At 39.9% G+C, this 14,042-nt stretch overlaps 1 protein-coding gene across 2 annotated transcripts in view; it reads right to left on the bottom strand.

Annotated features, from left to right (window-relative positions):
• Nucleotides 1-14,042, bottom strand: part of CLSTN2 (calsyntenin 2) — a 313,046-nt gene that overhangs the window by 65,019 nt on the left and 233,985 nt on the right. For both annotated transcript variants that reach the window (XM_053951580.1, XM_053951581.1), the window contains exons 3-5: nucleotides 13,012-13,207; nucleotides 11,169-11,377; nucleotides 3,836-3,985 (exon numbers count right to left, since the gene is read on the bottom strand). In XM_053951580.1, coding sequence (XP_053807555.1) covers nucleotides 3,836-3,985; nucleotides 11,169-11,377; nucleotides 13,012-13,207 — 555 coding nt within the window. The remainder of the gene's footprint in view (nucleotides 1-3,835; nucleotides 3,986-11,168; nucleotides 11,378-13,011; nucleotides 13,208-14,042) is intronic.

The following is a 14,042-nucleotide window of genomic DNA, read 5'->3' on the forward strand; positions in this document are numbered from 1 at the left end:
GCCATATGAAATTTAGCATGGAAAAAGTCTCCTTTCATAGATAGTGCATATCAGGGGAAAAAAAATGTGACTTTTGAGTTTTGGACTGTTGTCTTTGCTCCACACTCATGCCCCCAGGAAGCACAGCCAGTTTTTCCTGTTGTGAGCTCTCTGACACTTTCTCAGGGTATTCAGTTGGTTGCTTCAGAGAAGTTTTTTTTCTTCTAATAACTATTTTTTGTCTGAAATCAATTGCATTTTAGGGAGCAACCACACTTGTGGTTTAATTGTCACTAATTGAGCAGACCTCTGACAATCTCAAAACATATTTTTCAAGTTTTCAGGTCTGTAATTCTGCCTTTTTTTTTTTTTTTTTTTTTTTTTTTTTGAGGCTAAACTCTTTTTCTCTCCACACAGTACATTGGTCACCAGAGAGCCTGGTATAGGAATAATTGTTTTCAATTTTTTGCTATCTTGCATCTTTCAACACATTGGGTTATATTTGATTTCCATTTGCAATCCCACTATGGGGGGACAGTAACAGTTTTGTGAAAACTGTTCCTGAAATGTGAAAGTAACAGAAATGTGACAAAAGATTACAATACCATAAATGAGCTAAAGGAAATCTGGTCTAGATTACGGGATTTTGTCTTACTTCACCTCATGCTATTTAATGAAAATACTTTATGGATATTTAGTACTGGGGTACCACAAGTCTCTCCACCTTCTTTGAATAAGGAAGATGTAACTTTAGAGAAATCAGTATTTGTGACATTAAAACAACTGCAGTGAAAGGAACCCCACTGAAAGTGAATGCCCAGGAAGAAGTGTAGTGTGAGCTTTGTGTCCTCAGAACTGAGCCCTGGAGGGAGGTATTGAAGATAACAGGTTTTTGCTTGGGATGGAAACCCCATATATTGTGTTTAAAAATGTTTTAAACCAAAAATCAAAGAATCTTCAACTGCAGATTGAGCCATTATGATGTTAGGAGTACTGTCATCATCCAGCTTTTCTTGGTAATGCAGTCCTTGACCTACCTGGCAGGACACGGTCACTCCGCTGTTTGGAAATCATGGACATGAAAACAGAAGAAGAGATTTTGTAGCACAGGTCTAGGAGTCACTTGACAAAACTCGCTAAGGAGAATTTCCAATTAAAATAACTGATTAGGAATTAATTAATCTCATTGATTTACATTTTTAGCTTGCTCAGGATACAAATAACACTCCAGAGTGGTCTGCTCAGAAAGAAGGTGTCAGCTTGGGTTGAGTTTGTTTCTAGAGTAGCCTCTGAATAGAGAGGAGGCTTTTTTGCTGAAAATATCTGTATGGGAATCTGGCCACTAGTGTATTAATGCCCATCATCAGAGAGCAGGGAAGCAGCTCCTGAATTTAATGAAGACTTCAATGCTGTTAGCCCAAGGAAATATTGATTAAAGGAAAGCATCTTGGCTTGTGGAGCCTTATTTTTCTTTGCCACACATCAGTCACATGCTGTTGGCCTCAAGAGACAGGAATGGTTTTGAATTGTTTTACATCAGCCTGTTCTTCCCTGTCCCAGCCCTGCACAGTGAAGGTTATCTGAAGGGCATCTACACTGAAATTTGCCCCAGTAAAATTTTTAATATTGAAGTTGCATTAGACTACTCCAGTCTGTATTCATGATCGTTACATAAACAAGTGCACAGTATTTCAAATTACAAAAGCCATTAACTTTTAGGAACTAAGTGCCAATGCCATAAATTGAAAATCCAAGTATTTATTTGTTCAGGATGACACTGAAGAACAAGAAAAAAAATCATGTATTTTAGCAACATCTCTATTATAACCAAATACTCAGAATATTCCTCTTTTCTGTCAGAAATCTCCCATTATTTTACTTTCTGAAGTCATCCAATCTTTACAAATATAGTCTTATTTCAAAGAAGATGGAGCAAAGCTGCTGGCTGCCCCTTTGTCGGGAGGTCACAGAGCAACAGACACAGGGAAGAAAGAACACTATAAATATCTTCCATTTCTAGTCTCCAGATTTTCTCTTTAACTACTAGAAATACTCTTGGAAAGTTTTGCTTATTTGATCTTATTTTTTCCCTAGAAACAGGTGACTTTTACTGGCTCAAACTGGCAAACAGCATCACCTACATGAATTTCTCCACCTTTAAAAACAAATAGGTATATAAAAATCTCTTTAAGAGAAATGTACAAATTTCTGGAAGCATTATGTTGTAGCTCACTTTCAAATTACAATTAATGAATTAATAATAATTAAGCACTGAAGCCCTATCTACCCAACTGTTTACTCAAAGACCTTCTACCCTGAGTAGGAGACATCCCCTTGCATTTTGTGCTCTTTGACCTGGGGATGTGCCAGGGAGGGGAAGAGTCATGTGTTTGAGAGATGGAAAGGCACAAATAACACGAACAAAGCATCAAACCCTCCCCCCAAACCACGACCAAACCTGTTTGAGGTTGTTCCTTTTCCTTTTATTGGCTGCCTAGTGTCTAAACCCACCTGATGGAACCAGTAACAACCACAACAACCACATGAACTGTGAAATAACACTGGGCAATAGGAATGCACCATTACTACCTTTGCAAAACTTATTCAATCAATAAAACACCTGAATCAATTCAATCAATAAAATACCAAAAATATATAGAAATGGAAAAAATATTCATCATTTACACCCATTTTAATACAAATCTCAAGCTAATTTGGGGATACTTAATTTATCTAAGGTAACTCCATAAAATGGAAACAGAACATTTCTCCAGTGTAAAGAGACCATAATAGTTTTATAGAATAAATCATTTGAACAGGAAGATTAGTTAGAAAATGTGGAAATAGTTCATAGGTATTGTGGTTTTTTTCAATAAAAATGTTCTTCAAATACTTAGGTACTAGTACATCCCAAGAAACTGAAACATGGTTCTGCTCCAAGTGAGGGCTGTGGAAATAGAATCCTGCTATTGCAAACATTCATTACTAGCTCCTCTAGACCAGAGCTTCTCATTTCCCAAAGGAAACCTTTTTTTCTTCTAAATGTCAACCTAAAAATTTACCTTTAAGTACAACAGCCAAACTGATTTTTTCCTTCTCAATCATTATGTTTAAAAATTATAGTTATGAAGGTCAAGTTAGTCCTGAATGACACCTGCATAACGTGGTCACATCCAATTCATTTGTCTGTAATCCAGCCCTCATTTCCATCCTAATTCCTAACAATTAGTGGCATATCTTTCTTCCCTGTACTTTGTCAGATGGGGTTTTCTCCATTTCAGGCAGGGCATAGATCCTTACAGCCTTCTTAGAAAATCAAATTGATTCCTACCGAAATGTCTCAATATCAAGACAGGAATCAGCTTTAAAGATGCTTTTCAGTCCCACTGAGGGTGCCTTGGCTCCTGCATGCCACAAAAGCCAATCCTGAACCTCGAACAAGGTAACTTGAACAGCTCACATGGCAGAAGTACCTTGCCATGGTGGCTTCAAAAATGCCCTTTTAAGGAATAGTAGGACAATGGCAAATCGGCATCATTTTTTTAAAACTTCCAGAATCTTCTCCTAACATAACTTATTAGACTCATAAGATAACTCATTAGAGTAGAAATTTGTCTTACTTCTTTTTGTCTGGTCTGTTCTTTGTTCTGCCTAGAGAAGAAGCATGGTAAATGGAAGCAAACGTGGGATTATCATCCACTTTGTTAGCAGGCTTGGAATGAGGCAGAATAAATATCAGCAGTTTTCCACACCAGTGCAACAAGCACCCTACTTTCCTTACTGCGAGGTAGAGGAAAAACACCAAAGGAAAGAGATTTAAATAAAGAATTAAAATAGAAAAGCTATTCAAACTTACCTTGCCAGCCTGGTTTGCACACGGGTTTGACATTGACTCGTACCAAGACATCTTCTGTTGCGTGCTTTTGCCCACAGTCAAAAGCTGTGACCATTATCTCATACTGGTGCTGTTTATCATAGCTCAGTTTCTCGGTGTTCCTGATGTTACCTAGAGGTTCAACACAAGAAAACATTCAGAGATTCATTCTTGGCTTAGCATCCACATACTGCAACATTTGGGTTCTGGTTCATCAAGTGCTTTGTGACTTTGAGCTCTTCAAAGCGCACAGGACATGCAGAGGCAGGACGTTCTGAGGAATAGGAAGGATTTTCTTTCAATCCAGCAGAGAAATAAGAAGCTTGTAGGAAAATATAAGATGGGAGTGATATCATGTGTGCACGGCTCTATCAGAAAACATCTGTTTAACAACACTTTCTAAAGTAAGATGGCAGAAGTAATTAGCAGTTACATCTTGACGTGTGCAATGAGTAGGTACACTCTCCTTTTCCACATTTGCCACAATACATGGTTTTAACAGCCACGTTCCTGAGATCCACCACTGAAACCAAGTTGTTTTCTCAAAAGCAATTACCCTGTAGGTGAGAGACGTTTTAAAAATAGGAAAAGCCCTGCAATCACCTCCTGCATTACAGTGTTTAGCAGTATTTGATAGGGCAGCACAGAGTTATCACATGCAAAATAAAACCCAGCAACAACAGGGTTTATCTGCTGAACCTGACACACATACAAAGGTAACAAATTGCCTGCTCTGGGAACAAAGACATCAGAACTTTCAGAAGGAAAGGGAAAGATCTTTCTCTGAATAGTTCCTGGAGGACTGGGAGAGCACTATGCAAAATATGTGGGTTTTCTATTAACAAGTTCAGCATTTTAATTCTGTCCATTTCCACTGAAATTTACTTTTTGCACAAGTAAAGTTGAAACTTCATCCTGGTTCATTCATTTCATGCTTTTGCTTTTGCAGGGTTGTTTGCTTCACCATCTCTTTGAATGAGGATCTTTGTTCTAAAATTCAAGGAACAAACTTACTCTGCAGCAGTGCTACACGTAATATCTGCTTGCAAGCAAGGATCAGCAAAAACCTTGCTTGCTAAGCAGATTTTTAGCACAAAAAATTGTGCTAAATTTGAAATGGGCAGCCCCCACATCCTGGAATTTAGTCAGATGCAGTGAACTGATCCCTACAGGTGCTGGCCAAAGTCTCTTTTGTTGGGCACAAAACGTTAGGTTTGGTTTGAGCATTTGGGTTTCATTTTCTTTTTTCTTTTCGCTCAAGTGAGTGAGAGACAGGAGAAAGCAGACAAATACAGCTTCTTAAAATAAGTCTTTCACTAAAGCTCCATTAATTTGACAAGTGAAGACTTTTAGCAGGTGTCTCTTTGCTTCACACTCCTTATCTTGTCAGAGCCCACCACTTTGCCTTTTACTACTACTACAATAAAGCCAACTTTAGGAGTTTATTGAAATGGATGCAAAACTTTCCAGGTCAGGCCTGAAGAAAGCCTGCTGTTTGCATTTATCACCACCTTCAGGTTCAAAACGTGTAGTTTAAATAGACCCTTGCATCTGCAGTTGTAAGTCAGACCCAAAACCCCATTTACTGCTGAGTCTGAGTCTCTCCCGCTCCCTTTGTGAGCAGGACACACAGGAGGACCAGCCCTTCTCATATTTTAATGTCCTGAAAGGAGAAATGGAACGAGCTGCTAAAGGCTGATTTGGACACAGGGCAGTGTCCTGCAGACTCTGGGGTTCTCTCTCTGGGGTACCTCATGTTGTCAGGCCTGCCATGGGCACAGATCTTTCCTCCCCACAAGAACTGCAACAACCACATCAACTACTTCATTGGGTTTTGAGTTCGTGATTGACAAAGCAATCTAATCACCCATTTTACGATCTTGAGTTGCCTGATTAGTGGCTGCCTGAGAGGATTTAATGAAAAACTGCCACTGTATATACTTAATTACTGACTTTATATCTGCTCAGTTCTTCTGTCCTTTCTGCATTATATTATTTCATACATGAATCTTTATATTTCCCTATTTGGTTCTTCTTGGTATTATTTTAGTCTGTGATCAGCAAGGATAATTCTCAAGAAATCAAAACAGTCCAAATTTTCATTAGCAGATTGCAAAAATTTGTGTGGCACATTAACTGTCCTACAGGATTTATAAATCATTACGACATATTTACATTTGATTAAATCTATCTTCCAAGATCTGTATTTCATTCTGGCCATTTCAGATTTGGACTGCAAAGATTCTGACCCTTAGGTGTTATTCTGGAAAATAATTTGGATGACTTGCAGATGTTACCCAATAGTTTATTGATTTCCTATTACTTTTTTTAACTCTGATGCTTTATGATTCCTTGGGTTTTTATAATTTAATCAATACAATTAAAAAGCAGACACAGAAGTACTATAAACACAGACTAACTAAAGTTTTAGAGATGATAGTCTGAAAGCTTCTGTTTACATCTCACCCATAGACAAAAAAAGTAATTAATAACATTAAAAAGAGAAAATTTTAATGCAGAAGTAAGTACACCTTTACACAATTCAAAATTAGGCCATATATTTTTTATTCAGTCTTCCTAAATATCTGCCTTTTTCTAGAAATACCCAGAGCTGTAACCAATTTTCAAACAACAAAAAGCAGATCGGTGACTAGAGGAATATAAAAAGCCCTTCCTGAGGACACAGACATTTACACCTCTGTTTCTTCAAGGTCAGTTTTAGGGATAGATGGATATAGACATCCCTCTATTATGGCTCTTCCACCTTACTTTGCAGCAAACATGGGAATGGGGAAAGACTTGACTGATTTAGTATGGCAATTCCCTCCTAAATTCCACAGTTACTAAATCAATTGATCATCTTGTCAAAAAGGTTCATTTTTTAAATTATAAAGGAAAGAATCTGTCATTTCATAAATATAGAAATATCAAATGCAGATGCTCAGCCATAAAGTTTGGCTTTACTTTTCTGGCAATATGAAGTGTGCACAGCTCCTGCCGCAGCTCTGGGTGCTGTAAAGGGGATCTTGTGAGCTCCTCTCCTGTCTAGGATTTGTAGCCTGATAAAACCTGTATGGACTGGACAGGTTCCTGTCTCATCTTCACATTGAACAGTCTGAACATGCATTTGTGAAGTGCTCCCCAGAGCTGGGTGGCAAATAAGAATCATCCCCATTTTTGAGGTGAGACTAGGTCACAGATGTGACAGAATTTGTATTTATACCTGAGTTCCCAGATCATCTGACCATAATCCCTGACAAATAAAGCACAAGATATATGAATAAAAATGGGTTTTGCTGGCATTCTGACAGATCTGTGCATTGTGGTTTCATTTTTCTGTCACCTGAAAAAAGCCTACACAATATTGCTACAGTAACTGACTTGATTTGGATTCTCTGCTAGGGATAAAATGAGATTAATCTGCAATACTACTTTAAAATATATTACTCCTTATACCTTTAATCACAGTTCTCTGCACAGCAAAGCATAGATTTGTCCTCTGCCTTTACACGATCGTAATTCATTGCTCATTGCCCTCCAAGTTGGGCTCATCATATACAAGACTGAATTTTATTAGTGCTATAGTTTCAGAACACAAAGTAATTTTATCCACAAGGAAATCACATACCAAGGACCAGAGTTCCCAAATGTAACTGGGAAGCTTTATATTACCTCCCCAAAGTGCCTAAGCTACAAGGATCTGTAGGAAATACCCCCAGGCTGATGCTGCTTCCTGTGCCCACCCACTCCTGCCTCCCATGGAGTGGGGATGAGGCAGCCTGTGCACCAGCATAGCCGGCAGGGCTCTCTCTGCCTCTCTGCAAACCTTCCCCAATGTGTAATACAATTTCTCAAGGCCAACAAAATGCTCCATGCATGGATCTAGGGACAAGAAGTAAGTTTTACCTAACAAGACACTGGCCTGCCAAAAGGAAAAGAGCTGATCATATAGCTTCACCTTTTTGCAGACCTGCGTTTAGGGTTAGCTTCATATGCTGGTCATGAAAAAAAAGTCTACCATCTGGGGCAGACAGTGGCTTGTTTTCCTCACAATTCACCCCCACCTCCATCTTTTGGGGCCCTCTGCAATATTTAGATTTGATTTTAAGGTATTTGCTTATCCTCTTTCTGAGCAATGAAGCTCAACATGTAGGTGACTGAAAAGCATAAAAACATCATAACCTGCAGAAGACACAAGTATTGGAGTTGCCAATATCGTGCTTCTAGCTTGTCTGGGCCCTGCTGCTGGACCAAATGGTGGGGACTGTGGTGTTTGACCCCAGAGACACCTTTGGCTAGCTGGATGTCACAGCTGGGCGCACGGAGACAAGCCCAGGCATGCCGGAGCTCAGGTGGCAGCAGGATGGAGCTTCCTCTCACAGAGGGTCTGCTCCTCAGGATTCCCTCTGCCCAAGAATCCTTTAAGGTGATGGTGAAGGAAAGGAGTCGGTTCTGATAGAGGGTTTAATCCAGAGCTTTTATTCTGGCCCCCAGGGCCCCTGAATCCTCTCACTGCTCCATCAGAACTGTCTGGACCGCGTGGTTCCCCTCTCTTTTACCTGGGGAAGGGAGAGGACGGGTAGGGAGCCCACCAACCAGGTATGGGAGAGGAGGTGTCAAGGGACAAAGGACACCTGGATGGCCCAATGCCCCCTGGGGGTGGAGGGCATCTTTTGAATCTTCCCAATCACTCCACGCACTTCTGGAATGCCAGGAGTGACAGTGCTCAGCAGGGGTCAGGGTGGGGAAAGGAGGAGTGATAGACACACCTGGGAGGACACCTTCAGGGGAGAAACCCGGGGTTCTGGGGAAACCATGAAATCACACCGCAACACACAAGAACCTAGATTTGTATTTCACAATGGCTAAAAATACTCCTGTTAACAAAATCCTAATTAGCACAGTATTACCAGACAGTCCCAGGCATCTCATGCATCTATTTTAACCACCCTCTACCCGGAACAAAAATGGACATGTTTCCAAAGAATTTGCACCAGAGAAAGTTTCTATCAGCTGCCATAGAGAGACATTCTCAGCAGTGAAATGTGTTGGAACTAAGCAACAAATTTTTGTCACAAAATAAAAGTACAGTCATCTATTTTTTGTCTCTAATCCCAGTGGGTTTAAGCAATTACCATTATCTTTAAAAATTGCAAATTAGACTGCAATTACTGTTGGTTGTGGCAGTACTGTTCTTTTAGTGAACAAATAGATCAAAAATATTAAGTGAACTCATGACCAAGAAACTGCAAGTATTACAACCTTATACCAATTATTCACTGCAGGCTTTAAAGTCACATTTAAATCAATGATTTTCTCATTGTCTTTGCTGAAAAGCAGGTCCCAGGCACATGAGGTCAAAGATGTAATCAAGGACTCCTGACATTTCCTATGCTTTTGATCATATCTCTGACTGTAAAAAGACATGAGTACTCCTGAGGCAGCTGCTCTGTGTGACAGGAGGTTTATACTTGAAAAGGCACAAGTAGTAGAAATGACTGCTCTGTATCACACCAATTGCAGGCTATTCTGTCCCTTTTATCTGCCACAAACCCCACAGGAAATTACGAGACAACGTGTCACTTCTCTAAATACCCACCCTTCACACAGAAGTCACGCAGAGCCTTGGAAAAAAATGGATCCAGAGACACAGAGAACTTTCTTTTATGACAGCATGGGACATCTCACAGTTAGGAAAAAATCCACGGAGAAGAAAGTCTTCTAGGGAATTGCTTCCAAATATGTCCTTCCAAATGCCCACTTGCTGTAAAAAATTCTTTGTGCAGTTCTCTGGATTCTCAAGGATCCTTAGGGTTACTGTGCCAGCTGCCCTCATTTACTCAAACACAAACATATTCCTCATGATTGCACTTCCCATACCATACACTCGCTTCCCAGTGTGTGATAATCAGATGGATTTTTCCCCAAAGTCATTAAAATTTATTGATGTAACAGGTTATTGTCTTCTGATGCTCATCTGTGCATTGTGCAAGAACTGAACAAATACAGATGAATAATTTTTGAACAGGGTAAAGAGTTTTTATAAAACATCCCAACGTGAAAATGACTGCTCAGAGAAAACAGTAGCTCCATGCATGCTTTCAATTTACAATTTGGCCAAAAATCAGATTTAATTTCCAAACTGTACTCTCCTCCTACAAACATGGATTAAATGCTTCTGCTAGGAGAGATAAATCAGAGCATTGCTGGGTATGCACACAGGGTATTTCTTCAGGGGAAACTATTTTGTATCATCTGAAGCAAGCAGAGAATGGGAGGAAGGGCCTTCCACATGCTTTTCAGGCAGCTCAGTCACCATTCTCAAACTCAGTTCCATGTTCTTTGCTGATCCAGGAAGCTGACATACAAGGCCACCAAGATCAAAAACTGCTGCATATGGAAAACTTAATATGGTTTATTATTTTCACTAAAATGCAAAATATATACTGTCGCCCTGATTTTTAAGATTTTTCTAAAGCCTTCTGAGTTTACATTCTTGTAGGGAAGTTTCTCACACAACTTTCTGTAAACAACCTATTGTTTTGCATTCCTTCATAGAGGCGGAGAAATTTGATGTACAGGTGGTTTGTCCAGTGTCGTTGGCGAGGTGGCACGTTCACCCTCCAACCCACTGGCACATTTTGAGAACTATAAATGATTGGAGTCAGAGGAAATAAATTAGTCTCTTCATCGTGACCATAGCTGTGGTGCATCGTTTTTCCTTGTGTCATCTGGTGACAATATACCTCAGAAAAACAACAAAAACAAACCAACAAAGACTTAAGAAATGGTACTTATTCTCCAAAGTATGTTTTCTTCCATGCTGCAGAGTAATGGATCCACTTCAGGAAGCACCACAAATAGGCAGGTCTGTGGACCCGTGATCCTAAAAGCTTTAACAATCAATAAACATATGCAGAATATTGCCATATTCGGGTTCTGCTTCAGGAAGTTCAGGGGAATGGGACTAGCTGTAATCCAGTAAATAAACCCTGCTCTGGGGAATACATGCTGTCTTGGGGAATGACATCACTTGGATGGGAAACAAGATCTGAGACATTTGTGAGAATGAAACGAGTGACCAAGAATCATATTGCTCACCTAAATCTGGTGGTTTAATTTCCACAGGAGATTACTGCATCACTTTCTGCCCCGGTGTTACACAAAAGGGCTGGAATTGCTCAGTGTGAGGATTCCTCCATTCTCAAAGATGAGAACAGGATTTCTCTCTGGAGTTCCCTCTCCAGCCAGGTGATCAGCTCATGCCCCCAAGCACTGCCAGCCCTGCAGACAGCCCTGCTGTGGCAGCACTCACCGTTCCTGTCGATGGCAAAGGGAACATCTGTGGTGACAATCTCGTAGTTGCAGATCTGGCTGTACTGGGGGGAGCAATCCTCGTCTGTGGCTTCCACCTGCAGAATGCTGTCATAGATCTTCCCCTCTGTCACTGAGGCCTTGTACATGCTCTCCTTGAATGCTGGGGAGAATTCGTTGACATCCTTTACCTGGATATGGACTACTGCCCTAAAACAGGCACAGAAAATATCAAAGAGAAAAAATTAATTTATTGTGACACTTCACTAAAAGTTTATTTTCAAAACACTCAAAAAGACTAACAAAATATATCTAGAAAACTATAAGCCCCTATTAAAATGAGATAATAGAATTTTTATGTTTCATTTGCCCGATTTAGTATCTTAATGTGGCACTAGGTAAAAGTCCATTGCCATGGTTTGTAGGGAGACAGTTTCAAGGTGTTCCCTATTAAAATCTGCCCCAAAAATGAACCCCAGCAGAAAGCCAGTGATATCATTACACAGTAAAATAGGCAAAGAGGAAAAAAAATCACAGTAGTCTTCCATATCCCCTACCTAAAAATGGTCAGTTTACAAACATTCTTCTATATTAAGTAAGGCTCTCACCTTCTGCTGATGATAATTATCTAATCCTTCAAGTAGTTACAACACTGCACATGTAGCCCACCAAGGCCTTTGATATTTAGTGAGTAAACCCTAAAGGCTTTGCTTTGGAACGCTTTGCTTTCTGGTTTGATCTTGGTTTCTGACCTTCTCCAGGCAGGGTGACAGAGGGACACAAAAGGGATGTTCTGGAGCAATGGCAGAGCTGCAATAAAGGCTGGGACCCCAGCGTGGCTGAGCGTGTGCTACTAGACAAAGTCTGGTGGCAGTGGGCTAGACTTCATTTAGTCAAGATTAGACCAAAATTTTCCACAACTGGATTTCTACCAGATTGTTATTGACGTGAGAGGGGGAAACATAATAAAATTTGATATTGTGAAGCAAAACCTGTTTCTGTGATTTGATGGTTATCTGCCATTACAGGCTTCCTCTTAACTCTGTATTCTTTTTAAATATCCTGAAAACTTCAGCATGCATTACAGACCTAATTAAATTTTTAATTGTCATATGTCCTGGATGAGTAAAAGGAGGAATGACTACTATAAATAATTTATTATAATGGCTCTCAGCAAAATGAACTATTTGTACAGCACTTACACATCTATGTGAGTTAAATTCATCTTTAATGACAAATGGTCTGGAGCTTAGTTTCATTAATTCAAAGGGAAAAAAAGGCACTGTGCCACCTAAGCTTATTCAGGGAATTGGCTCCACAGTAAAAAGTACCACCTACTGACCTTCAGTGCACTCCTCTTCAGAGGACTTCACTTTCTCTGAGACTTGGTGGACAAAAGCTGAGGTCAGGCACTGTTCAGATGTGACACTGCTCAGCTTTATGACATAGATATACTAAAAAAGGGGGATGATTCCTCTTTTCTTACCATTTGAAATGAGATGAACAGAGAGAAAACTATTTAAAAATTGCAAATATCAATTGAAAGCCAGTTTCCATGACCTGGATGTATTCAACATGAAAACATGAATGGAAAATATAACCCAAAACTGAGATGCATTTATCCACTTGAGCAGGGATCCTGTCCAAAGCTTTAACTGAAGTAAACAAAAAAGAATATATTTTCTAATAGGAAAAAGGAATGAAAGGATGGGTGGAATATTGCAACTGTGATTTATCTTTGTTTTAGTTGCTTTCTACCTGAAATAACATAGACTGTGGAGCAAACGTATACCAAAGCAAAAAAAAAAAAAAAAAAAAAAAAAATTCTTCTCATTTTCACTCACTTGTGAGATTTCTTCCAGTTTGTTCCACCTGGTCCTGATCCACAGTCATAGGCCTGGATGATGAAAGTGTATTCCTTCTGCAGCTCACAGTCAATGGGACTCTTTGCTCGAAGCTGACCTTCTCCAGATGTCTTGTTCAGCACAATGGCCTCAAAGGGCATTTCTTGCCCATGGATTTTAAAAGCACAAATTTCACCTGTGAGGAACAGCACAAAACAATCATAACTGGGGGCGTGGGTCTAAGTCTTATGCACTGGAGAGACACAAAGTTCATTTGTATTTCACCTGTTTTTCCAAAATACAGACTCAGGCACCAGGTCATTGTGTATCCAAAAGGGCCATTAAGCAGGTGTTGTGCAGTGGGATGTGCTGAGTGCAGCTCCTCCCTTTTCCTCTGTCAGTACTAAATGGTTTCTGAAAGCCCCAGAGGCCATTCCATATGGTGCCAACAGCAACGGTGAGCTAAGTTATATTTGAGCTAAATTAAGAGACTGTACTTATTTAAAGACAATAGCAAAAAGAAAAATAGGTTATACTTCAGAGGTGGTCCTTTTTTAACTGCTGTCACTCCTTGAGCCACTTGAGCTGCCAGGTGGTAGCAGATGTGCAGTTTAGTTTCCCAGCAGTGGAAGAACTAATGGTGCAGAACATGGGCACATTCAAAATACATCCTGCTTTATTTACAGACATCGTCTTTGGATCAGAAGCAGTTGAAGGCACACAGACAAGTGTCCCTTTTGGACATCTCAGTTACCCACCCACATTCTCACCCTCATACATGAGTGCCTTCTTGGCAGCAGTTCACTCTGCCTCCAAACTGTTTCCTGATATAATAGATCCATAGCATCTCTCAGAGGCGTACTAGAGAACAGAACAGATGATATAGCAAGGACTAAAAAAATTGATTTGGTCACAAAAGACAGCATAAAGGATCCTGTGAGAATATGAGACTGGAAAGGGAAAAAAGACCCAATTTCTGGTGTTCCTTTTTTTATCCTTCATAGTGATAGCAAGGATATGCACACGGAGTT

This window comes from Vidua chalybeata, chromosome 10 (assembly GCF_026979565.1).
Source record: "Vidua chalybeata isolate OUT-0048 chromosome 10, bVidCha1 merged haplotype, whole genome shotgun sequence".
In the NCBI taxonomy this organism is placed as follows: Eukaryota; Metazoa; Chordata; class Aves; order Passeriformes; family Viduidae; genus Vidua; species Vidua chalybeata.